Below are 22,875 nucleotides of genomic sequence, written 5' to 3'. Positions count from 1 at the left end.
TGTAACATCTCGTCTGACAGTTGCATCCCTCATGTCAGTGGTCCTGGTGAGCAATTAGGCATGAGTTGGGCAAACCCCTCCCAATGGCCGAGCCGGAGCATCCTCAACATAATACTCGATATGCCTAGCGTAGTACTCTTAGCCCTGTCCATTCGACTCAGAGAAACACAACTCCATTGATATGCATCGTACCTTGAGCTGATCAATCCGTCACATGGAAGAAGCCGATCGATACCGCAGGAAGTAATAGGACATCACGGTCATGACCACAGGGAACGCAAAGAGCAGGCCCTTGTTGCTGTGACCGGCAAGCTTGAAGCAGTTCTCAGATCCCTCTTCGAGGATGGTCTCCAGATTGGAGCACCTTGACGATGACTTCTGGTGCGTCAGGAGGATCAGCCTCGGTGCAACTTCGCCCCAGGTCTGCATATATCTCATCTGATCCTTCGCCATGTCTCCGATTCTCCTCCTTTCTTCTTCTTTGCAGATTAAAGCTGCTCGAAATTAAGCAATTCGTAGGATTGCTTGGGTTGTAAGAAATTGTAGGAATGGCCTGAACTTATATAGAGGTATTTCGACAGGCAGAGACGAGGACTTTGTGGTAATTATAGAGGCAATGTCATGGAATTAGCTGGCAATTTAGACCAATTAATGGTGAAACCGCAAATGTTTGAACTATTAGAAGGGCAGAGCATGATTATCATCAAAATGGGCTATTTTTAGGCACCGATTTTGTCATAACGAGATCTTTGAAGTTTACAGACGCGCAATAAGCATTCAGTTATGTCTATTTCCCACAAAAAGAGATATTTAGGGAGATAAGATTGAGACATGAACTTCTGGCACACGATGTACAATACTATGTCGGAGATGTATACGCTCAATATCCCGCCCTTACACGGAAAAGAGATGCAGTATCAATCAGAATAATGAATTGATTCGGTATATATAAATGTGCGTACACAATATCATGAAATCACGCAGAAGATTTCTATCAAGAAAAGTAGTTGTACAAACTCTCCTCATATACTTAATTTATGTCCAACAAGGCCGCACTTAAAACCAATTCACTGCCCGACGATGCCAACACCGGGGACGTGATTTGACATGAACCTCTGTGAGTTGCTGAATTACAGAGAACAGCCAACAATCGAGAGGCAGTTATCTCTATCAATACATATGTGATGCATTTCACCAATTTTAGACAAACCGAGTGATGATTGAACAAAATCGCTTTGCAATTTGGAAGGATAAGCATCGCCCTCTCTCAAAGGGAAACATTCTTCCTATTCCAGTATGAGAAGGTTGCGTCCCCACAAGGCCTGCAGAACAGCACAAGGGAAAGATGAGATCCAATCAGAGCCCAGAGACAAATCGATATATCAAATGAATAATTAAGGCAGAAAAAAACTCACCTTGAGTCCTTCAAATGAAGTAATAAGAAGACTAAAGAGATGAATATACATGAAGAACCGACAAATATGTAGAAAACACCGAGGAAGTCATTCTTTCCACCTAACCAGCTCGATGTCGAGAGAACGAGCTTCTTTGCTCCACCAAAACTGTATGTATTATAATTGTTGGTTAAATTTACTGTTATCAAATCACTTGGATGCAAATCCTCTTCAATTCGCCCGTACAGCTTGCGGAAGCTAGGGAGAGCAGCAGTTCTCATCCACACGATAAGATCCTCTTGATCACTCAGCTAGTTATGCAAAGACCGGGAACAAAACAAGTGAAACAAAAATCAGGAGTTACGCTATGATGGAAAAACATTTTACAAGACAAATCCACCTTATAAAAAAGGTCCACACAGTTATCACCATAAAAGAAGTGGTTCAAGCACTCTAGCCATAGGTCAGACCGTCAAATGATTCACCATGGGTTCATGGATGTTCATGAATCATTCTAAGGATTGAACACTTCAGCTAGAGCTTAATGGTTATTAATCATATAAAGACGAGAATAATCTAAAATATGAATTTAACAAACTCAATAAATTTACGGAGAAAAAACAGGCTGAAAATGAAAATTTGGCCAGTTCAGTTTGAAACTGTCCAGAAGTATAGTTCACTTGCTAGACCAGTCACCGCTCTTTCTATATTATTAGCCAGTTCCACTGAGTTAATCCAACATAAATTCCAGTAAAACTTACGGGGATATGTGGATCCAACTTTCCACCGCCAATCAAGCTTCCATTCTGGAAATTGAAGGGATATACTCGCTTCCCAAATTTGTGATCACGATCGCTCTTCCACGCAATATTCTTTCGATTGACCTTTAATGGAACCGCACCACGAGTAAATATGTAAGAATCGTTGAATAAACTCCAAGCAACCAGTCCGCAAGGAACGACTGGGAGACCACCATTGGATTCTTCAGGTTTACAGGAACTCGTATCATTGTTTTGGAGTCCATCTAATAACTGTTTATCACTTCTACTCTTGACATAGCTGGAGAGACATAGAGTTCAATACAAGTAAATAACGAATTTATGAAGCTAAAAACAAGATCAGAAATCGTATTTCCATTTGCATTTCTCTTTGGGTTCTTTTGGACTGAGTGATTTGACTTTCATTTTGGGTCCAATTAAACTCAGGTAAAGCAGCATGTATTATCGCAAAGAAGAAGAAGAAGCGTGTACACAAGCAAATTTTTTCATGTTTCCACTCCTAATGGGATAAAAGTTCGAAGCAAAACCAAGCAGGAAATGCTAAGACTCGTCAAATAAAAGAATTGATTAAAGTGCACTCACCGCCGGTGGTTTTGGTAATAATTATCAAGCTGATAATAGATGTATATGGGAGCTTTCATAAGCTTATCCACCTATAATTCAATTATAAAACGTTAAAATGACAAGTTATAACATGTCCAGGCAAGGAGTTGTTCTTTCCCGATATTAAGCATCATTCGGGCAGTATTACGGGGCAAAAATCAATAGAAATTGCCTACATGATATGCATCAGCCTTGAAGAAAACCAAACTTAGGATGGCAATCAAAAAGCGTCTTTTTTTCCAGCCACACAGGCGATTGAGAAAGAATAAGAAATGAGAAAAGAACGGTCGTCCACCGTTGAGCATAAGGTGCATTACCTTTAGTAACTTAGTACAATTCTTGGAAATTGAGCCATTTTTTATATATGCCACCTTATTGCTCTTATATGCATCTGGTACACATTCAGCGTCATATCGCTCCACAATTTCAACAACCTACACCCAAATGTCTGATTTATTATTCGCAAATAATTGAAGTTCATGTCAATGAAGGAAGTCCCAAGAGCAAAAAGAGAAACATATATAGCAGCATGATATATTAAGAAAAGAGAAGAGAAGGATCTAACACTGTTTGAAGCATGCAAACTAACAATTCCAACAGGAATAAAAGCTACACCCAACACCAAAAAAGTGGAGATGACCTGCAGCATTTTAGTAGCCATAAAAAAACTAGCGAACAAAACATCATAGTTGAATTCAATTATAAATATAAAACAAATGACGCACCCATGCAGGTGTTAGGACAGGTTTACAAGCTGGGAGACTTTGCTGTGTAAACTGATATAAAGCTGCAAACCACAGCATGAATGTCATCATGTATTTGCACATTTGCATATACGGACATCCATAGAATATGTACAAGACCAAACCTTGCAATACTTTCTTTCAGCTAGAAAATTTGGAGCAAAAGCTCATAAGCTTCATACATAGCAGCAGAATTAGGAAATAGGCTTCAATGATTTGAAGACCGAATACCAACTATCTCACGATTATTTGGTTACATTCTTGAAAGAAAAGGTGGATAAACTGGCAAATCCATGGTAATAAATTTCCAGTATAAGAGAGCTTTCCATCATGCAACTGATTGCATATGAAATTCCATTACCCATGTGTGAGCTACGATGAACTAGCAGTAGCAGTAGCAAGAAAAGTACCCTTTTTGCGCCTTGAAGGTGGTGGTACTGAACTGGACAAGGAAGAGGCTGTTGAGATGCCGCCACCATCAACATCCATCGCTTTAAAAGTTTTCAGCAGAAAAAGAATGATGAGCACATGGAACAAAGAAAAAACAGAGGATAAGAAATCAATTTGATTCCAAAGCAAGGAAATGACAAATACTGTGATTGATGAGATTATGCTAATGACTGATAAGCCAAAGTTGACCATTCATTCTCAAGACAATCATGAGCCCATTTCGGCACATTAACCATTACTCCGCTTCTTTCTTCATTATCCTCAACTCAACGATATATGAAGTCGAACAGGGAGTGGGAAAAATCGATTCTTTTAACATGGAAGAACGTCACTAAATGATAAGTCGGTCTCTCTTCATTACCAGAGACTGAAAGGAAAATCAGAACGGTGAGAAATGTACCTGAGAAAGAAGATTCAATCGGAAGCTCGAACTGCCCCATCTTGGACAGATTAGGAGACCGCAGAGGGAAGCTAATAGACCGAAAGCTGCCGATCGGATGATTGAGCTGGTGGAGTGAGGGAATCAGCTCGAAATGTGGGTGGAGAAGGAAGAAACAATTAGGGTTTGGAAATGGGTACAGCAAGCAAAGCGGGAAGAAGATGTTGAGATTGCTTCGTCGGAGGGAAAGCCGATGGGTTGATTGCCGTATGTTCTTGCGAATAGTATTCCTATCCTCGAGAAGGAATTTCCTTTAAGCTGCTCCACTGTCTGTCTGCAGCAATGGATTCAATCCCCCACACACACGCAGACAGAAAGGGTGAGAGAAGAGAGAAGGGGAGAGATGTCCAATGAAAGAAAGCTTGATCTTGAAATTTCTCCCTTTTATAGCCAAAAGAGAGAGGAGCGGAGAAACTGCGGCAAAAGTCAATTTACCTGACCGTTGCCACTTCCCTCCATTGCCGCATAGGGACAAGCCTAAGTTATCATACCCAGCCGGAACAGTAGAATTTTCCTTAATTGTCGCCACTGACGACAGAGTAAAATATTTCATCTTGTCCCAAGAGAGGTTTTCGAAACCATTTCCACTCAACAGGCCCAAGGTCGCTTCCTTATCTGTACAAGATTTTCACTTACTTTCGCTTGATATTTGTTTCAGTAATTATCATCTGCATTGCTTCACTCAATCGAAATACTATAACCTCAGCAACGAGTGGGGAACCGGTTCCCGAGTACCAATATCAGATTTGAATGATTGATCGTACCATATACCAAACGATTTGCTATCAACAGATACATAGAAGTGTCAAAATTTTGTAGCGAAAACAACGAGCCAGCTAATGAAACAGGATCCACAGGGAACCCAGAAGAAGCTTGGTAAAGCTCTTGAGTTCCTCCGATAACAACTATAAGCATTCCAGAAGATTATGATTCTTCAACGGCCATGTCCTGCTCCCCTTTTGAGCTGAGCTGCGGGCGCTTGAGAGCTGAAAAAGTACGCCAAAAACGGCAAACATTGTAAATCAGGTCAAAAGAGAGAATCTTGAAGAGGGGTGCAATTCTATTACTACCAAACAGATGTTTACAGTGAAAGAATCCAAAAATTAAACAGATTCCAACTACGTAAAGCTTCTACGGTTCCAAAGTGACCATATGCTCCCTGTAAATACTAAAGCTTCTACGGTTGTGAACTGTATGCATGATACATTTCAAGGGCTAGAATTCTTAATGTGCATCCTATCAACCAACAGCAAAACCTTATAAAATGGATGAAAATATACAGACATCACATAGCTATGGTAGAAGGCTTATCTAACACCAATCATATGGTAAACAAGTAGATGGACCTCACCAAACAGTGGCAAGTCACAGAAAGACAGTCACTGCTTCGTAACCAGTGATTGGATGGTCTTAAAGTCTGTGAGATTTTAAAAAGCACAGAAACACTCACATTTGAGAGATGTTCCAGCAAGACAAGTGAGCCTTGATTTTGTGTTGGCCTCAGCTAAAGGATTTGGCTTCTCCTTCATGGCCATTCGGACATCCCAGACCCTTATTACCCCATCTGACGATGCGGAAGCAACCAGATATGGATCATCAGCCTCACTGGGATCAGTTCTCCTGCTTAGCACAACAAGACCTTTTACACGGAAAGCATGCGCATCCTCGATACAATATGCGACCTTCCCGCTCTTCGTGTCCCATGCAGTAATATTGCGGTCCTCTCCACCCGTATATAAGAGCCCACCCTGTCAAGATCATCGATAATCAGTCATGAACTTTAGAAAAACAATCACTTCGCATGAGATAATTGCCCACCTGATGAAATGTAGGGTGAAAATAACATCTGATTCATAGCACCCGAATCAATTCAACCAGCTGAACACTTGATATAAGCAAAATGAACCGAAAAGAGGGAACGAGAGAGCCAAACTGACCTCTCCAGGGGCAGCACAGAGAACCCTTTTCTGATTCTCCAATTCCCAGACAAGCCTCGCATCCTCAGCCTCATGAACCCCAACCTTCTCCTCCATAACCATGAAAAACCTCTCCCCACTCAAGTCAAACTTCACCAAAGTCGCCTCCTTTCCTAGTCTGCAGTAAAACTTCCTCTTCCCTCTCACCAAATTGACCATCCCCAAGCACTCATCCCGCCCCACGGTCAATGCCAGCTTCCCCGATGGGTGCACCGACACGCTGTTGACCCCTGCCCCCTTCTTGTGGGCCCAGAGGGTCTTCAGGTGGACGAAAGGGTCGGCATCGAAGATCGAGAGGGACCCGTCGGCGGCTGCTGAGAGGAGGTTGCGGGGGTAGGAGAGGTTCGGCGGCGTGTAGAACTCGAGAGCTGTGACAGAGGCGGAGTGGTGGTGGAGGGAGCCGAGGGAGGCGGCGGCGGCGATGTCGTAGATGTGGACGGTGTCATCGCCACCCCCAGAAGCCGCGACGGGGCCGGCGGCGGCGACGGTGGAGATGGGGGAGAGGTGGGAAGGGTAGGAGAAGAGGCGGGTCAAAGACAGGGTTTTCCCATCGTCAGAAGGGTGCTTCAAAGGCTTGAGCTTGAAGCCCCATATGAATTTCTCGTACGAACCGGCGATCAAACTCATCGAAGGAGTTTAGGGGTTCCAGGGAAGCTCAAAATCTTATGGAGATTTCAGCCAATGCCCTAGCTTAGCACTAGCGGCAGAGGGTTCATTCATGGAGGTTTTGGGCGGGTTTAAGGAAGGAGACGAGGAATTGCCGGGAATGGAAGTTTGCCGTCCTTCTTGGGCTTTTTGGCCCAACCATTTGTGGCCCAATATGAGATCGCTGATCACAGTAATATGGTTACTTCAATCCACGGGTCACAATCACTTTCAATGTATCCAACGTTTATTGACCCCACGATAATGGCCACTTGGTCTTGGTTGTAAAGAGCCTTAGGTTGGAAAGCTTTTATTTATCGAGCTCCGATTTATGCATTTCGGGATGAAACCGGAAGCTGGGCTGGCCAAGTCACATCATATGTAGCTTAGATGTTTCTCGTTACATGTAGTTGTTCACCAATGTAGAGACTACTGATCTCGTTATGATGTAGAGACGGATGAGAGTCGAGAGGCAGTTTAGGACAACTGATTTATTAAGGAAATCAAAAAATGGAGCAAGAAGATTCCGGCAAGGGCTGTGTTTGACAAGAAGGATGAAGAAAAAGGTTAAAGAAAAGGATCGCAGAGAACATAAAAGGGCAAATGTGAGATCCTAATTGGCACACTAAGAATATCACGAGCAAAAAGGTTTCCTAAAGTAGCAATAAAAGCACAGACGAACCTTCCAATAACAGAAAGAGATAAAAAGGACACAGATCTAATCAAGGTGGTAATTAATGTAATGGTGGAAATTATACAGTTTTTTAAGTAGCTAAATGTTCATTATTCATCAAACACCTATAGGTGTTTCGCTCTATATGCGGGAGGATTGTGATTTGTTGATATGCACCTAACCATATCTTCCACTTCTTGACTTCACATTTATGAGAAATATCATAGTTTGCATGTAAAGTCTATAAGAAAGGCACAAATTGTACGAAATTCCTTAAAGTGTCCATCCATAACATGTACAAAATCTCCATCTCACATGTAAATACACACTTTATTCCAATATTATTTTAACTAATTTAGTTGATTCTGATGACACTTCCTTTATTTTAAGAAAATACTGAAAGTTATCATTGAGAATTATCGTTTGAATAAAAAATAATATCATACGTATTTACGTAAAGGTAAAGATAACAAATTATTTTTTCCCATATTATTTTATTTCATTATAAGAACTAACTTGTCAAAGTTAGAGAGTGTTGAATTAATGTGTGGAGCATCGAGGTTGGCGTGGAGAATTCGAATTTTATAATCAGCCCCCTAGCTAATTTCAAATTGAAGACCCTTCCGTTTGTTTTCAAAGTCGTGATTTAAGATTTTAACTTTAACTTTAACTCAAAACACTACACAACAAAACACACATTTCAAAAGTCAAATTGGTGGGCCCCATATATTATTGAAATACAATCTCATTATAATTATTTATCTATACCTTCCATTCATTTCATATTTCAAAAGTCAAACTGGTGGGCCCCATATATTTTTGTCTTCTTCTACAATCACAATCACAATCACAAATTCGTGACTTTAACTCCGAAAACAAATTATCTTTTCAAAATCGAAGTTGGAAACATATATATAAGCACACCACCTTTCATGTGGTCCACGATCACATGCATTATCAATTGAATTCAATCCAAGAAAATTTTTATATGCACAAAGGAACCAATCACGTCATTATCATGGTTATCCAAATTAAAGATTAAATTTGACTGATAATGATAATTAGTTTGAAATTATAGTCCTCGTGATCTCATCTCTTTGAAAAAGGGTCCAGAAACAAACAATCATTTCATACATAATCGTCAATTTTTCTTGCTTGAAAAGTACTAAAAAAACGTGAAAGCCACTGAGCTAGTTTGACTCTTAGTAAATACTTGTTTGGTTTATAATTTAATTAAATTATATTATATATATATATTAAATTTTATTTGGACTTATACGGACTTGGGCCATATCCACTTAAAAGTTCAAGCTGATAAGTGATGGTACCCAAATCATATATTAACCCATGGATTTTCCTTTTCTTTTCGGATGTGAAATTTATCCAATTTTACTCCTCAACACTTGCCCTCACGTGCAACATGTGGTTTATTTCTGCCTACACGTTGTCACATGCCCTCAACAATTGATCTCGAACCAGGCTCATCTTGACTGCACTCTGACATATTGGGCATGGCGTGGTGTGGGTACACATAAGCACGTAGGTGCGCATACTCATAACCCGGGCTCTGATACCATATTAAATTTCCATTTTGGATTATACGGGCTTGGGCCCATATCCACTTAAAAGTTCAAGCTGATAAGTCATATATTAACCCTCTCTTCTCTCACGTGCAACATGTGGTCTATTTCTGCCTACACGTTGTCACGTGCCCTTAAACACCCGCCCTTAACAATTGATTTCGAGCCGGGCTCATCTTCCGTGCTCAGGCGAGGGAGGACACTAACACGAAACGCACTCTTAACTGCACTCGGACATATTGAGCATGGCGTGGTGTAGGTACGCACATGTACTTAGGCGCTCATACTCGTAACCCGGACTCTAATATCATATTAAATTTCCATTTAAGTTTATACGGACTTGGCTGATATCCACTTAAAAGTTCAAATTGATAAGTGGTGATATCCAAGTCATATATTAACCCATAAATTTTCCTTTTCTTTTTCGATGTGAGCTTTATTCCATTTTATGCCTCGACAATATATATGTAATCATTATCATGGACCCAGACAAGAAATCCCATATCATCATCAGGATTTGTACTTTTCAGAATGCCCATGTTGTTTTCAGTTTTCATCAATGGCGTGTAATGAATGATGGTTACATCAATCGATCAGTTAAATAAGCCTTCACCCTATAGATTAATTGATTTCTCAAAGTACATGTTTGTCTCTTCCCATGAGCAATAAGTTTCTCGTTAACCCTTCACAAATTAGAGAAAACCGGTCCACATCTTTCCAGTAGCTTCATAGTTTGAAAGTTACGTGCGCGCATTGATTTATTAGTTGAAACTAGTTCTTGCTCACAAATCAATTCGCCCTGAAATAAACCGACTTCGTCATTAAAAAGGGAATCAACCGTATCGGTGGCTGTTGCCATTTTTTTTCCTTCATGATTTCTTTGCAGCTTCGATCCCTGGAAGTAGATGCAGCTTCAATGCATGCATGGCACGCATGATTCACGATAGGTTCTGCTGAATAACGTGAAGATATATATACCCCTAGGTCGAAAAAAGGTTCACTAATTCGGGTATTAGCCGGCTAATGTGTTTTTGTTATTTTCAGTTACCAACCACTGATAAACTCGACACGTGCTTTTCCTAGCCGGGTTGTAATGTCGTATTGCTCATTCTAGGTGTAACCCTTCCAATTTCTGGCACCTTTTAAGTCGGAACCGCGTAAGCCAACTCGCATGGACTTCCCATCCCGACTCAATGTGCCTCTTATCGTGTTCTCGTCATTCTAGGTGTAACCATTCCAATCTTCCTAGGCTTCACGAACGAACTCCTCGATGAATCAACGGAACACTAAACCCTGATGTCCATAACACATCGGAACCAGAAAATTTCACTATTTTACTCCTCCTTAGATTTCGTTTTCCGGTCGAAGGAAATGAATATATAATTTGGTGAATAAAGAAAAACAAAGACGCTAGGCAGTTGCGTCGGTTTATGATAGCGACCAAATCAAGAATTACATTACATGATCAGGCACACGACAAACCTAGCAGACTCCTCGCTTGACTTCATCCTATCTTCTTTTATTTTATTTTTTTTTCCTCTCTTACAATATTTATCTGCGCATTATATGTCTCTCTATGCTCCTCATCCCGATCGTCTCCCCCGTAGACGAACCCAACGATAAAACAGCAGACTGAGAATCCAGAGGTTGTCTTCTTTGAACATGGAAGGAGGGATTCACCCTGGAGAAGCTGATGCCTCTGCTTTCAGAGAATGTTTCTCTCTGACATGGAAAAACCCTTATGTCCTTCGCCTAGCTTTCTCTGCTGGGATCGGGGGCCTCCTCTTCGGATATGACACAGGTTCGGTTTTGTGGAACTTCTCAGCTCTTCAAATATAATCAAGGCAGTAAGTAGTAATTACATTGACAACACTCAAGCTCTGATTTTGCTCTGTAATGGTTGTGTGAGCAGGTGTCATATCGGGAGCTCTGCTGTACATCAGAGATGACTTTAAGTCTGTGGACAGACAGACTGCTCTGCAGGAGAGCATAGTGAGCATGGCAGTAGCTGGGGCTATCATCGGTGCTGCCATCGGCGGGTGGGCGAATGATAAGTTCGGGAGGAGGAGCGCGATCCTTGTAGCTGACTTCCTCTTCTTTATCGGGGCAGTTATAATGGCTGCTGCGCCGAACCCGGCTCTTCTGATTGTCGGTCGGGTCTTCGTCGGGCTTGGAGTTGGAATGGCCTCCATGACCTCTCCGCTCTACATCTCCGAAGCCTCGCCTGCTAGGATTCGGGGAGCTCTTGTGAGCACCAATGGGTTCCTCATCACCGGAGGGCAGTTCTTATCTTACCTCATCAACTTGGCCTTTACCAAGGTGAGTGAGCAAACAACATCAAACGTCCAAAAAGACAGGAAAGATCCGTTCCTAGGATGATGTCGCCTGGATAATATCAAGGCCTCTACCTACCTAGCTGTGTCAAATACGACTGTCCGTTGATTATACTTCATTGTTCGTGGCGGACAATGATCTTGTTGAATTTCCTCGAGAACATATGATTCGTCTTACTTGTTCAAATAGACTGCTGCAAGTTTGTGATTGTGGTCTGGTGAATATTCTCAATGCAGGCTCCTGGGACATGGAGGTGGATGCTTGGAATAGCAGGGATTCCAGCTCTTGTGCAGTTCATCTTAATGATTCTTCTTCCCGAATCTCCTCGCTGGCTCTTTCGCAAGGTTTTTCTTTTTAACTGTTTCCGACGAGTAAAATGAATAAGCTGCCCTAAGAGTTTTGGTTGGCTGTTTGATGTTTCAAGTGGGTGGTCCATCTTTTTTGGCATGTAAAAGGGAAGAGAGGAAGAAGCCAAGGCCATCTTACGGAAAATCTACCCTGAGCACGAAGTCGGGAGAGAGGTTCAGGAACTGAAGGAATCTGTCGAGGCGGAGATCCAGGAGATGGGATCTTCCGAGAAAATCAACCTAATGAGTCTTCTAAAGACGAAGACGGTCCGAAGAGGACTCATTGCTGGAGTAGGCCTACAGGTCTTCCAGCAGTTTGTGGGGATAAACACGGTCATGTACTACAGCCCCACGATAGTCCAACTGGCCGGTTTTGCTTCCAATCAGACTGCGCTCCTCCTTTCCCTCGTGACAGCCGGGCTTAACGCCCTCGGATCCATTGTGAGCATCTACTTCATTGATCGAACAGGGAGAAAGAAGCTGCTAGTAATCAGCCTGTCGGGAGTAATCATCTCGTTGGGAGTTTTATCGGCAGTTTTCCATGAGACCGCTTCTCACTCGCCAATTGTCAGCTCCGCTGCAACTTCCCACTTCGCAAACTACAAGTGCCCCGACTATAGCTCGGCGAAGAATCCCGCTTCGTGGGACTGTATGAAGTGCCTCAAGGCCTCGTCCCCGAGTTGCGGGTTCTGTGCTTCTCCTGCTAATAAGGTGAGGGAAAGTGTTCTCCAAACTCACTGAATGAAAAACTAAGCCCTGCTTTTTCCCTGTTTCCTAAAATTGCCTTTCTTTTAAACGCGTCCAGCTATTTCCTGGAGCATGTTTGATTTCAAATGACACAGTTAAAGACATTTGCCATGGAGAAGACAGGCTCTGGTACACGCGCGGTTGCCCAAGTAAGTACGGGTGGCTCGCACTTGTTGGGCTAGCTCTCTACATCATATTCTTCTCCCCGGGAATGGGAACTGTCCCATGGATCGTAAACTCCGAAATCTACCCATTGCGGTTCCGCGGAGTATGCGGAGGAATAGCAGCCACAGCTAACTGGATTTCAAACCTTATCGTGGCCCAGTCTTTCTTGACTCTGACAGAGGCAATAGGGACTTCTTGGACATTCCTTATCTTCGGGGTTATCACTGTCGTCGCTCTACTGTTTGTTTTAATTTGTGTGCCGGAGACGAAAGGGCTTCCAATTGAGGAGGTTGAGAAGACGTTGGAGGGTAGAGCTCTGCACTTCAAGTTCTGGGAGAAGAGGCCCAAGCCATCGGAGAAGAACCAAACTGCATGACCTATAATTCGATTGCAATCTCAATTTGCGATAATCAATCAAGGTGAAAAGTGATTGTGTAGGAAATTGATATTGAACTCAACTTGAACTATGTGTCAACTACCTCGTGTAAAACAGAACCTGTATTTATGTAATGGACTATCAATGGAACATTTTCCCAGCAGTAGCACAATCACCAGAACTCGAGAACAACCACGGTATACATGCTTGAAAGTTTGTGGGATGCGCACACAAAGACGTGCTTCTAACACCAGAGACAACAAACTACAACCTCAGTGCCCATATCTCATTCTCATAAATCAAAAACTAAGATCCTTGTGTGTGATCAGACGATATGCTCCGCAAGTGACAAAATCTTGATATGATTCTTCTTCCTGAGCTCACGTGGTACAGGCCTGAAAACTCGGGTCCCAAACCATTTTCCCGGCTCCTCAACCAGGACACAAGCATTATCGTCAAACTTGACCTTGCTCACATCACAGCGGGCTTCATCCATCGCGGCACGCACTACTACAGCACAGCACACGTTTCCCTTCTTGACTTTCCCTTTGGACTTGGCCTTCTTGACTGATACTGCTATCGTTTCTCCCAGCCTCGCCCATTTCTTTCCCTTTACAGCTTGGATGCACATAACTTTTATTGCACCCGAGTTGTCCTCGACATTCAGGACAGTCCTCGTCTGAATGAATGTCCTCAGCTGCAGAATGATAATGAAGAAAATAATTTATCCCAAGAATCAAGCCCATAGATTCAATTCAACACTCATATGAACTGCAATTGATGTATCGCAAACTGCATGCATTAACAAAACAAAAATTGCTGACCTGAGAGAAGCAATAGCCATTCGTCAAGCATTGAGGTGATCTAAGTGAAGCCGGTAAATGGCTGCCGAGACCTCCCAGCAGCGAACGACCAACTGATAACATTTCACAATCAGCAGTAACCTCTCAATACATAAAACGAGAAATCGAATAACCGAAGCAAGAAAACCACCTCCTGTCCAAAGTGGCAATCTATGCATAAAGGAAATTTCACCAGTTCGAAAACATTCCGACATAAAACAACACAAAGATACAAATAATTGTTCATGGATGCAGGCAATTAAACATAAGCCAGTGCTCCATAAGACATGGTTAATTGAGCACGAACAAATTGCAAAGACATAAAGAACCATCCAATGACATTGATTTAACATGAAATGTGTACGCAAGCTTGAATCTTCTGATGCAGCAGCTATGATATCCATTTACATGCATACATTTGGCCTAAATTTGAGCAGAATCGACAGTGAAGACCACATTGTCGGGAAAAGGGGGACAGCTTAGGATCAAGTCTATTACCTTGTGGAATCTGGAAGGAGGTCCGACCAGGTGCAACCACCGACTACTCCACAGTCCTTCAAGAGATTAATACTCATTTCTCGCGAGAACCTGAGAGAAGGCAATCGTAATAGTGGGGGGGGGTCGCGGGGGAAAGAGAGGGAGCAACCTCGGAGATGTGAAGAGAGAGCGACTCCATTGGACGCGGGGCGGCGCTATCCGGCCAACGGGACGGATGGATGAGCTGGTGGACCCAAAACCGACCCGGGATCCCCACCAGGACAATCTCGCGGGTGATAGCAGAGATCTCGTCAGCTAGCCGTCGCAAGCAGCCATGTCCGATCAAATGAGGCAGCGACACGCTGATCGTCAAACTCCGAGCGAGCGTTTTAAGCTTTAACGAAGGCGACGAAGCAGAAGAAGAGGAAGTCCCGCACGCAGCAAAATTATTGATCAGGCCCAGCAGTTTGGCCCATAAGTAAGCCCAATGGGCCTGAAGAGGTTCATGGGCTAACATATGGATTGATTGTCCCCAGGCATTTTCTCAATCTCCTTTAGGAGGCATTTGGTAAATTCTCGGGAATTGAAGTACTAATAAATATGTGAGCGTGAAAATGCGAATTGCATGGCCCCAACTAAACAAGGAAAATTTTAAGGGTCTAGAGAATGTAAATTTCTACATACCAAACACCACCTTAGTTCTACTTTTAATATTCTTCGGTCCTCACATGTGAAAGTCAGATCTTCCGTGATTGTTATTGCCTCGTTATTGCTCCGCACTTCCAAGCTGTCAGAGAAGAACCAAACTGCACGAACTATAATTCGATTGCATAATCAATCTAGGCATAAAGTGAATGTGAAGGAAATTGTTATTGAACTCTCCGTCTTCTACCTTATGTAGAACATGAGAAACTGTACTTATGAAATTGATCATCAATGGAACATTTTGCCAGCACAATCACCAGAACTCGAGAACAACCATGGTACTTATGCTTGAAAGTACACAGGAATCAGAGCACACAAAGACGTGCGTGCTTCTAACACCAGAGAAAACAACTACAACTACAGCACCAAGATCTCATTCTCGCAAATCAAAAACTGAGATCCCGCATCTGATCAGGCAATATGCTGCGCTAGTGTTAAAATCTTGACATGGTTCTTCTTCCTCAGCTCATGAGGTACAGGGCCGAAAACTCGGGTCCCGATCGGTTGTCCCTGCTTATCAACCAGGACGCAGGCATTATCGTCAAACTTGACCTCGCTCCCATCACAGCGGCCCCGCTGCATCGCGGCACGGACTACTACAGCACGATACACGTTTCCCTTCTTAGCTTTCCCATTCGGAAGGGCCTCCTTGACTGATACGACTATCGTTTCTCCCAGCCTTGCCCCTTTCTTTCCCTTTAGAGCTTGGATGCACATAACTTTCTTTGCCCCAGAGTTGTCCACGACTTTGAGGACGGTCCTCATCTGAATGAATGACCTCAGCTGCAGAATAATAAGGAAGAGAATAATTTATCCCCCCCAAGGTTCAAGCCCATAGATTCGATTCTTCAACACTTGTATGAACTACAATCGATGTATCGCAAACTGCGTGTATCGCAAACTGCACACATATTAACAAACAAAAGTTGCTGACCTGAGACAAGCTATACCCATTCGTCAAGCCTTGAGGTGCACTAAATGAGGCCGATAAATGGCTGCCGAGACCTCCCAACAGTGAACGACCCACTGATAACATTTACAATCAGTATCAACCTCTCAACACATAAACCGGAAATCAAATGATCGAAACAGAAAAGAAACTCCCTTCCAAAGTGGCAATCTTTGCAAAAAGGAAATCTCACCGGTTCGAAAACATCCCGACATAAAACAACACAAAGATACAAATAATTGTTCAAGGAAGAAGGCAATTAACTTAAGCCAGTGCTCCAAAATACGGGATTCATGGAGCACAGACAGATTGAAAAGACACTAAAGAACCATCCAGTGACACTGATTTAACATAAAATGGAACGCAAGCTTGAATCTTCTGATGCGGCCAGTGCGGTCCAGTTGCTTAACACCAGCAAGCAACACGAAGTTGCAGATAATAATCATTTACATGAATACGTTCGGCCTCAATTTAAACAGAATCGACTGTGAAGACGACATTTTCGGGCAAAAGGGACAAGCTTAGGAGCAAATCTATTACCTTGTGGAATGTTGAAGAAGGTCCGACCAGGTGCAGCCATCGACTGCACCAGAGTCCTTCAATAAACAGCCAGGGAGCAACCCCAAAGATTAATATTCATTTCTAGCGAGAATGAGAGAAGGTAATAGTAAGTGAGAAAGAGGGGAGGAGCAACCTCGTAGATGTGAAGAGAGAGCGGCTACATTGGACGCAGGGCGGCTCTATCCGGCCAACGGGACGGGAGGATGAGCTGGTGGACCCAAATCCGAACCGGGATCCCGACCAGGACGATCTCACGGGTGATAGCAGAGATCTCGACAGCGAGCCGTAGCGAGCAGCCATGGCCGGTCAATGACACACCGACCGTCGAGCTCAGAGCGAGGGTTTTAAGGTTTAAGAACCAAGACGAAGAAGCAGAAAGAGGAGGAAAGCTCCCATTCCCATACACTGCAAAATCATTGATCAGGCCCAGCAATTTGGCCCATGAAGTAAGCCCAATGGGCCTGAAGGGGGTTGATGGGCTAATAGTTGGATTGATTCTCCCCAAGGCATTTTCTCGTTCTCCTTTTGTTCTACTTTTATTGTTCTTGGCTTCTCATAATACATGTGAGATCTTTCATCATCGTTATTACCTAGTTATATAGTGAATAATCACCTTCCAACAAGAGATTCGAATCGGCAAAGAGTGCGCTGCTCTTTATGGTCCCATCGACTGTTGGTAGTCATGCATACAGTGTGAAGAGATTATCATTGTTTTCCGATATAATATTCACTCTCTGCACTAAATAAAGTATGTTCTGATCGAAAAGTACGCAAAAACAAGAATGATCACGCGGCTTGCTAAAGTTATCAAGGGAGTGAAACGATATTTAACAGCATGTTTTATATTCGATCTCTCTATCCGTCATTTAACATTCTATAATCGTGAATAAATACGAATCTTATGAAACACCTAACAGTTTCATGCACTCGTAAGATGTTCCCGATTATACAATAACTCTTACTCATAGCGCATATATATATATATATATATATATATCGAGTTAAGCAAACTTGGTTTCCTTCTTGTTTTTCTGGTGCTAATAAATTAAGTTTTACTTCCTCCAATCACGATCATTGCCTCCAAAGGATTAAGCATGTGGGCCTTCTTCCTCCTCTCCATGTTCCTTCCTCCTCACAACCTTTCCTACTTTATACTAATGGCTATGTGCCACTGTTCTCCTTAAGTAATAAAAAATATAATGTCATACAAAATGGTGGCATCTGTAAGGATATGAACACATAAATAATGACCCCCAAAAAAAAATTCACTTTTCCTTTTCAATCATTCAATCCCCCATTTGGTGGAATCTTCCCAATCCTCCGTGTCCCAATAGAAGCGAATGATAGAACTTTATCAATGGTAGGAAAGTGGGGATGGATATTCATTCATGACCTACTAAAGTCCGAAACTCTTTATAAACACGTTGAGCCAATCTGACTAGGATAGAATTAATTGACGTGCAACACGACCGAAAGATCAAATAACTGATTGGGATAGCATTTGACACGGAATGTTGGGGCCTGTCAGAATGAATGGGTTGGGATGGGGACAGTGACAGAAAATGAAGGGTTCAGGGACAGATTCGCGGATCCGAACCCGACCCGCCAACCGATTGGTGGAGAGGTTGTGTACAAACAATTCACGTGGGGGATTGGCTGGGGAGGATGCAAGTGAGGGAAGAAGATCCATCATGTGATCAACAGATAAAAGCAAGCGCAGATCCAGCTAAATTAGCTGGAAATAGATTATGGCTCCCCCTCCCTACCTATTTAATTTCCCCTTACATAAAATATGCGAACAATCAATTTTGACCAGCAAACACACAACTGGGCTCCCAGCTATGGTGGGAGATATACACAATATACATATATATATATATATATATATAATCAATATCAATAAATCAAAGCAAAGGGAGTATCAATCATGCAGAAAAATGTATATGTATATGTATATGTGTGTTTGCGCATGTATGAAAGCTGTATTAATCATATACCTACCCATATTTAGATATGCATATATTCTATATGTATGCATGCATGCTGCTTCTGGGATTTTCAAATCTATTATGCACTTTTAATGGGGGCTGGTGGTTATGGTTTGAACTTTGAAATTCAATGTAAGGTCACCATTCATGTCCTTGGAAAGGAAAAAAAATGAAAATCAAATTCCATTTCCAGATATTTTCTCATTGCCAGCAATGATAAAGCAAGGGAATGGAAATCCCCGGAATTGAATGGGGCATGTGACTGACAATGACTGATAATAAATCACAGGAAGAAGGATATTCCAACAGAGATGAAATTTCCAGATGATTTGAGTGCAAACTGGACTCTGCATCGCGACTTAATCGACGTACAACGGTGCGGCACATAAAATTGTGAAGTCTGACAAAGCTTAGAACCACCTTAAAGTTGGTAAAATCAGAAGAACAATTATCCAAGACTTGTTACTAGTGAAGACATACCGAAGGAATAAGTAGATCAGTCTCAATAATTTGGGAAATCACCCGATTATGAAATCTCCTCGAACCCCGCCAAGTGTTTCTTAAAGCTTCCCGAGCTGTCAACCTCAGGCACCAACCAACCACCAGCACAAGGGAGAATAATGCACCAAGAGAGTTCTTAATCAGGGAAACCTAATTCCAGAGGTGATCACACTGGTGTCTCAGCTGGCACATTTGTCCTTCTCTTGATGGCGGGGACAACAACCGAAGCACCCAACTGAATCTAAAGCAATCACCCATCACAAATCCACTGCACGAGAGGTGCATAAAACCTGACTACCCAACCACTCCCTAGATTTAGCTCACGAAAAGAACAAACCCGATGGCTCTTGAAAGGAAACAAAGCTACAAGAAACGCGAATGAAATGCTTAGCCATTAAGCTAAGCAAGCGGGACCCTCGTATTATAAGTGATTTATCCTACACAGCACTTAATTGAAGTATATGCCATGTGGAATCTTAAAGCATTATTGTGCCATACTTTATCATGTAATACGGAAAGCAGCAATGCAATAACCATGAAAAAAGCCATCACCATAGCATTTAGCTAGGGGGCTTGCAGGTGCTAAAATCCAGAGCAGAGTACATTACCCGAATGAGTATCAGAAAGTACATAACATGTGCACAGCATTATCCTTACTTACCTATGAGATATATTCACATATAAGAGAAGACATGAAAAACATACGACTAATTACTCGAGCTCCAATGAAACATCCATATAGTCGGCTTTGTGCATTCTTAACAAGCATATGCCCAAGATAAAACAACCAGCAGATGCATCTTGACCCTCGAACTTCAAGCACAAAAAGGCAAGAGACTTGCTACTTGGCAACGATCGAGAGACCAACCAGTCATAACAGGCAGCAAGATTGGGCGAGACAGTACTCCACATTCAGCAGATGTTAGGACGAACCAAAATTGTTTTCTTCGGCCTTAGGCCTTCCAGAAGGGTGCATACTCATCTTCTCCTCAATCCCTTTTTTGTATGTGTGCATTCCCTGCAATTGTTTAGCAAATGACCTCACCTCAGTCAAGTGACTCATTAAACTGAAGTCGGAAATAGAAGCTGGAAACTAAAACAAATCCAAAATAACACTTGTAGCTCAATATGGAGGTTGAATGGCAGCACAAGCACTTCAAGATTCAGCGGCAAACTAGTTTAACTTAAGAGCAAGCGGACAACAATCAAGAAAACATTTTTCACCATGAATCCACAAATCTAACTAAGATTATTCCCGAATGAGCAAAGTATTTCCATCCTATATCCCTCCAACTACGAAAACCATAAGAAACTGTGCAGTATTATATCAGGAGCCCTACCACAAAGTTCAGCACAAGCATACTCGAAGGTAGAACAGGAAGTTTACAGACAAATCTACAGGACAAGATATGAATCAATAGATCAGTAAGGAAATGCATACAAAAAATGCATGAGACAGTAACAAAGAAATGCAATAGCTGGGCTAACCGGTCTTACAACAATTTAATCCATCCTTATCATTAGCAGCATTCGACTATCTTCCAACTTAATCAAGGATAGCAAACGAGAGAGTGAATGTATATACCTCAGCTACCCTTTCCGACCCTCAGAACGAGTTCATTTCCAAGCAGTAGGTCCGTCTCTTTACAAGCATCTTCGCAGCAGTCCCATAAGGTTCTTCAAAAGCAGTCGATACCCAAGACCCCTCGGAGACTTCCTTCTTCGCAGCAGATTGCTCGCTGGGTCTGATGGCCACAAGAGTAGCCCCCTTCAGCACCATCCCATTTGGCAACTCCAAGCGCGGCGCATACCACAGCCTCATATTCAGGGCCGGAACAAGGGTTCTCTTCGAGGCTGAAGACACCGATAAAGGCTTAACTCTAAGCTCTTCGAGCTGATCCCGATTCATATACAGAACACCCTGCCCATCAGCATCTGTCAAAACTAAACTATCGAGGGTCTTGTGCTCCGCAATTATAGGCTGAAGTAGATAGTGCCTTGCAGATGCAGCGATCAGGGAGCTTATAGTCCAGACTACCCTAAGCTTCAGACCCCCGTTCGTGTAGAAGGACTCCGGTATGCTTCCGTTATCATCAGCGGGGACGTTCGAGGAAAGCCCATCGATCCCGCCTTCAAAACCGGCAGAAGTTTTGGAGTGAGAAACTGATGATGCTCCCAGGATAACGCAATTGTCGAGAGTAGAACCAAAATCGGCCCTCCATTTCAACAGAACACCATCGTCTATCCCTAATTCGCCTTTGGGAAGCTCAATTCGGAGGAACCGAATCTCCTTGAAATTCTTCAGCACCTGAGTTGGGGAGTGGTGGGTGACCCCTCCCTGGTCCAATTCACCGTCATCGTCGCTCCCCACAGCGAGGGAAGACGAGGATGAGGGGCTGTGCAGCGCCGAGGAGGCGGGTGCAGACGCGGCAGATCGCTTAGGGCCAAGGAACTGCCCAAGGGCCTGGAGCGGCTTGACAATGTTACCAAGGACGACCCTGAAGAGCGCAGAGATGGGGTTCCGGGACTTGTCGGCAGCGGAGGGGGAAGAAGAGTCGTCGTCGGAGATGACGCAGTCGACCCGTACGAGGACGTTGTCCACCTGCGGGACGAGGGAATGGAAACGGCGAGAAACAGCGCAGCAGCGGCCGAGGGCCTTGACATCGGCGATCTTGTTGAAGACGAGGAGGAGGAGCGAGTCCGGGAGGCGGTCGAAGTGGTCCACCAGGGGAGGGTCCGCCGTCATGATAGGCTCGGGATGGACTCTGGAGGAGGCAGGTGAGGAGGACAGATCCGTTCGGATGGAGGAGGAGGACATTTGATCTGCGAATCGACGGAATGAGGATCCGTTTTTGGTAGGTGAAGAATCGGAACCGATCGGAGATCTGAGATCGGAAGCACCTGGACAGACAGAGAGAGAAGGGTGGGAAGAAGGGGGGAAGGAGGAGATAGATCCACGGCTGTCAGTCCTCTCTCTTTGCAAAGCAGAGAGATTAAATTTGAGAGAGAGAGAGAGAGAGAGAGACTGTGATGAGGGCAGCGCGTTGCAGAGGTGTGAGAGAGAGAGAGGGATGAGGGGAGGAAGAAGAGTTGAGGGGTTCGTGTGATTCGTACACAGAGAGAGAGAGAGAGAGAGAGAGAGAGAGAGTGGATGATATATTTTTCTTTTTCTTTTTCTTTTTCTTTTTCCTTTTCTTTTCTTTTCCATAATTATGCTTTTCTTTTTCTTCCCTTTCCCATTCCTAATGGCGCTATTAATTCCGTCCCCGTGAACTCGCATCTCCATTCTCTGTTATTTTTCTTCTTTTTTTTTAAAGCTACTATGGAGTATGGACGAAGAAAATTCATAATAAAAAGTTTTATCCCCTTCGCACGCCTCAGACTCAAATTGGATTATTCGAATCTGTTGGATTTTCAATTATCGGGTCACACAAAAAAAAATTACTTCATTTTTCGTTATTAATTTTCCAATTACAAAGAATATTCATGAAGCGACGAGTTTTATAATGATAGGTAAATGAATGCTAATTAAAATGTGAAGCAAAAATAATATACGGTGTCAATTACGCCATAATTATTACTAATTTCAACAATTCAGTGG

At 43.0% G+C, this 22,875-nt stretch overlaps 6 protein-coding genes across 9 annotated transcripts; 1 reads left to right on the top strand and 5 right to left on the bottom strand.

Annotated features, from left to right (window-relative positions):
• Positions 1-910: 910 nt before the first annotated feature.
• Positions 911-4,992, bottom strand: LOC116211209 (putative ALA-interacting subunit 2). Of its 4 annotated transcripts, XM_031545491.1 has the most exons (10): positions 4,844-4,992; positions 4,370-4,682; positions 3,930-4,010; positions 3,502-3,563; positions 3,342-3,416; positions 3,094-3,210; positions 2,756-2,826; positions 2,156-2,453; positions 1,416-1,705; positions 911-1,322 (listed from the first exon to the last, which is right to left on the bottom strand). In XM_031545491.1, exons 2-10 carry the CDS (start codon positions 4,407-4,409, stop codon positions 1,268-1,270), a joined length of 1,089 nt encoding a protein of 362 aa, XP_031401351.1. In that variant the 5' UTR covers positions 4,410-4,682; positions 4,844-4,992; the 3' UTR covers positions 911-1,267. The 4 variants fall into 4 exon arrangements, with proteins under 4 accessions (XP_031401351.1, XP_031401343.1, XP_031401367.1 ...); XM_031545483.1 differs by lacking the exon at positions 4,844-4,992 and having other exon boundaries at positions 4,370-4,810; XM_031545507.1 differs by lacking the exons at positions 4,370-4,682; positions 4,844-4,992 and having other exon boundaries at positions 3,344-3,416; positions 3,930-3,943.
• Positions 4,993-5,132: 140 nt separating this feature from the next.
• Positions 5,133-7,107, bottom strand: LOC116211231 (p21-activated protein kinase-interacting protein 1). The gene is made up of 3 exons (XM_031545519.1): positions 6,346-7,107; positions 5,859-6,156; positions 5,133-5,394 (listed from the first exon to the last, which is right to left on the bottom strand). Exons 1-3 carry the CDS (start codon positions 7,009-7,011, stop codon positions 5,333-5,335), a joined length of 1,026 nt encoding a protein of 341 aa, XP_031401379.1. The 5' UTR covers positions 7,012-7,107; the 3' UTR covers positions 5,133-5,332.
• Positions 7,108-10,774: 3,667 nt separating this feature from the next.
• Positions 10,775-13,414, top strand: LOC116210803 (probable inositol transporter 2). The gene is made up of 5 exons (XM_031544864.1): positions 10,775-11,083; positions 11,195-11,601; positions 11,853-11,960; positions 12,072-12,674; positions 12,769-13,414. The coding sequence occupies exons 1-5, from the start codon at positions 10,945-10,947 to the stop codon at positions 13,249-13,251; spliced, it is 1,740 nt and encodes a 579-aa protein (XP_031400724.1). The 5' UTR covers positions 10,775-10,944; the 3' UTR covers positions 13,252-13,414.
• Positions 13,359-14,668, bottom strand: LOC116207738 (50S ribosomal protein L14-like). Its single transcript, XM_031540825.1, has 4 exons — positions 14,592-14,668; positions 14,423-14,484; positions 14,076-14,167; positions 13,359-13,948 (listed from the first exon to the last, which is right to left on the bottom strand). Exons 1-4 carry the CDS (start codon positions 14,666-14,668, stop codon positions 13,577-13,579), a joined length of 603 nt encoding a protein of 200 aa, XP_031396685.1. The 3' UTR covers positions 13,359-13,576.
• Positions 14,669-15,421: 753 nt separating this feature from the next.
• On the bottom strand, positions 15,422-17,159 carry LOC116210812 (50S ribosomal protein HLP, mitochondrial-like). The gene is made up of 4 exons (XM_031544875.1): positions 16,919-17,159; positions 16,765-16,820; positions 16,210-16,301; positions 15,422-16,058 (listed from the first exon to the last, which is right to left on the bottom strand). Exons 1-4 carry the CDS (start codon positions 17,083-17,085, stop codon positions 15,687-15,689), a joined length of 687 nt encoding a protein of 228 aa, XP_031400735.1. The 5' UTR covers positions 17,086-17,159; the 3' UTR covers positions 15,422-15,686.
• Positions 17,160-19,781: 2,622 nt separating this feature from the next.
• Positions 19,782-22,389, bottom strand: LOC116215681 (F-box protein At5g46170-like). Its single transcript, XM_031551493.1, has 2 exons — positions 20,860-22,389; positions 19,782-20,292 (listed from the first exon to the last, which is right to left on the bottom strand). Exon 1 carries the CDS (start codon positions 22,090-22,092, stop codon positions 20,881-20,883), a length of 1,212 nt encoding a protein of 403 aa, XP_031407353.1. The 5' UTR covers positions 22,093-22,389; the 3' UTR covers positions 19,782-20,292; positions 20,860-20,880.
• Positions 22,390-22,875: the final 486 nt, after the last annotated feature.

Source organism: Punica granatum, chromosome 1 (genome assembly GCF_007655135.1).
Source record: "Punica granatum isolate Tunisia-2019 chromosome 1, ASM765513v2, whole genome shotgun sequence".
Lineage (NCBI taxonomy): Eukaryota > Viridiplantae > Streptophyta > Magnoliopsida > Myrtales > Lythraceae > Punica > Punica granatum.
The sequence above is the reverse complement of the archived record's forward strand: the minus strand, read 5'-3'. Positions and strand labels throughout refer to the sequence as shown.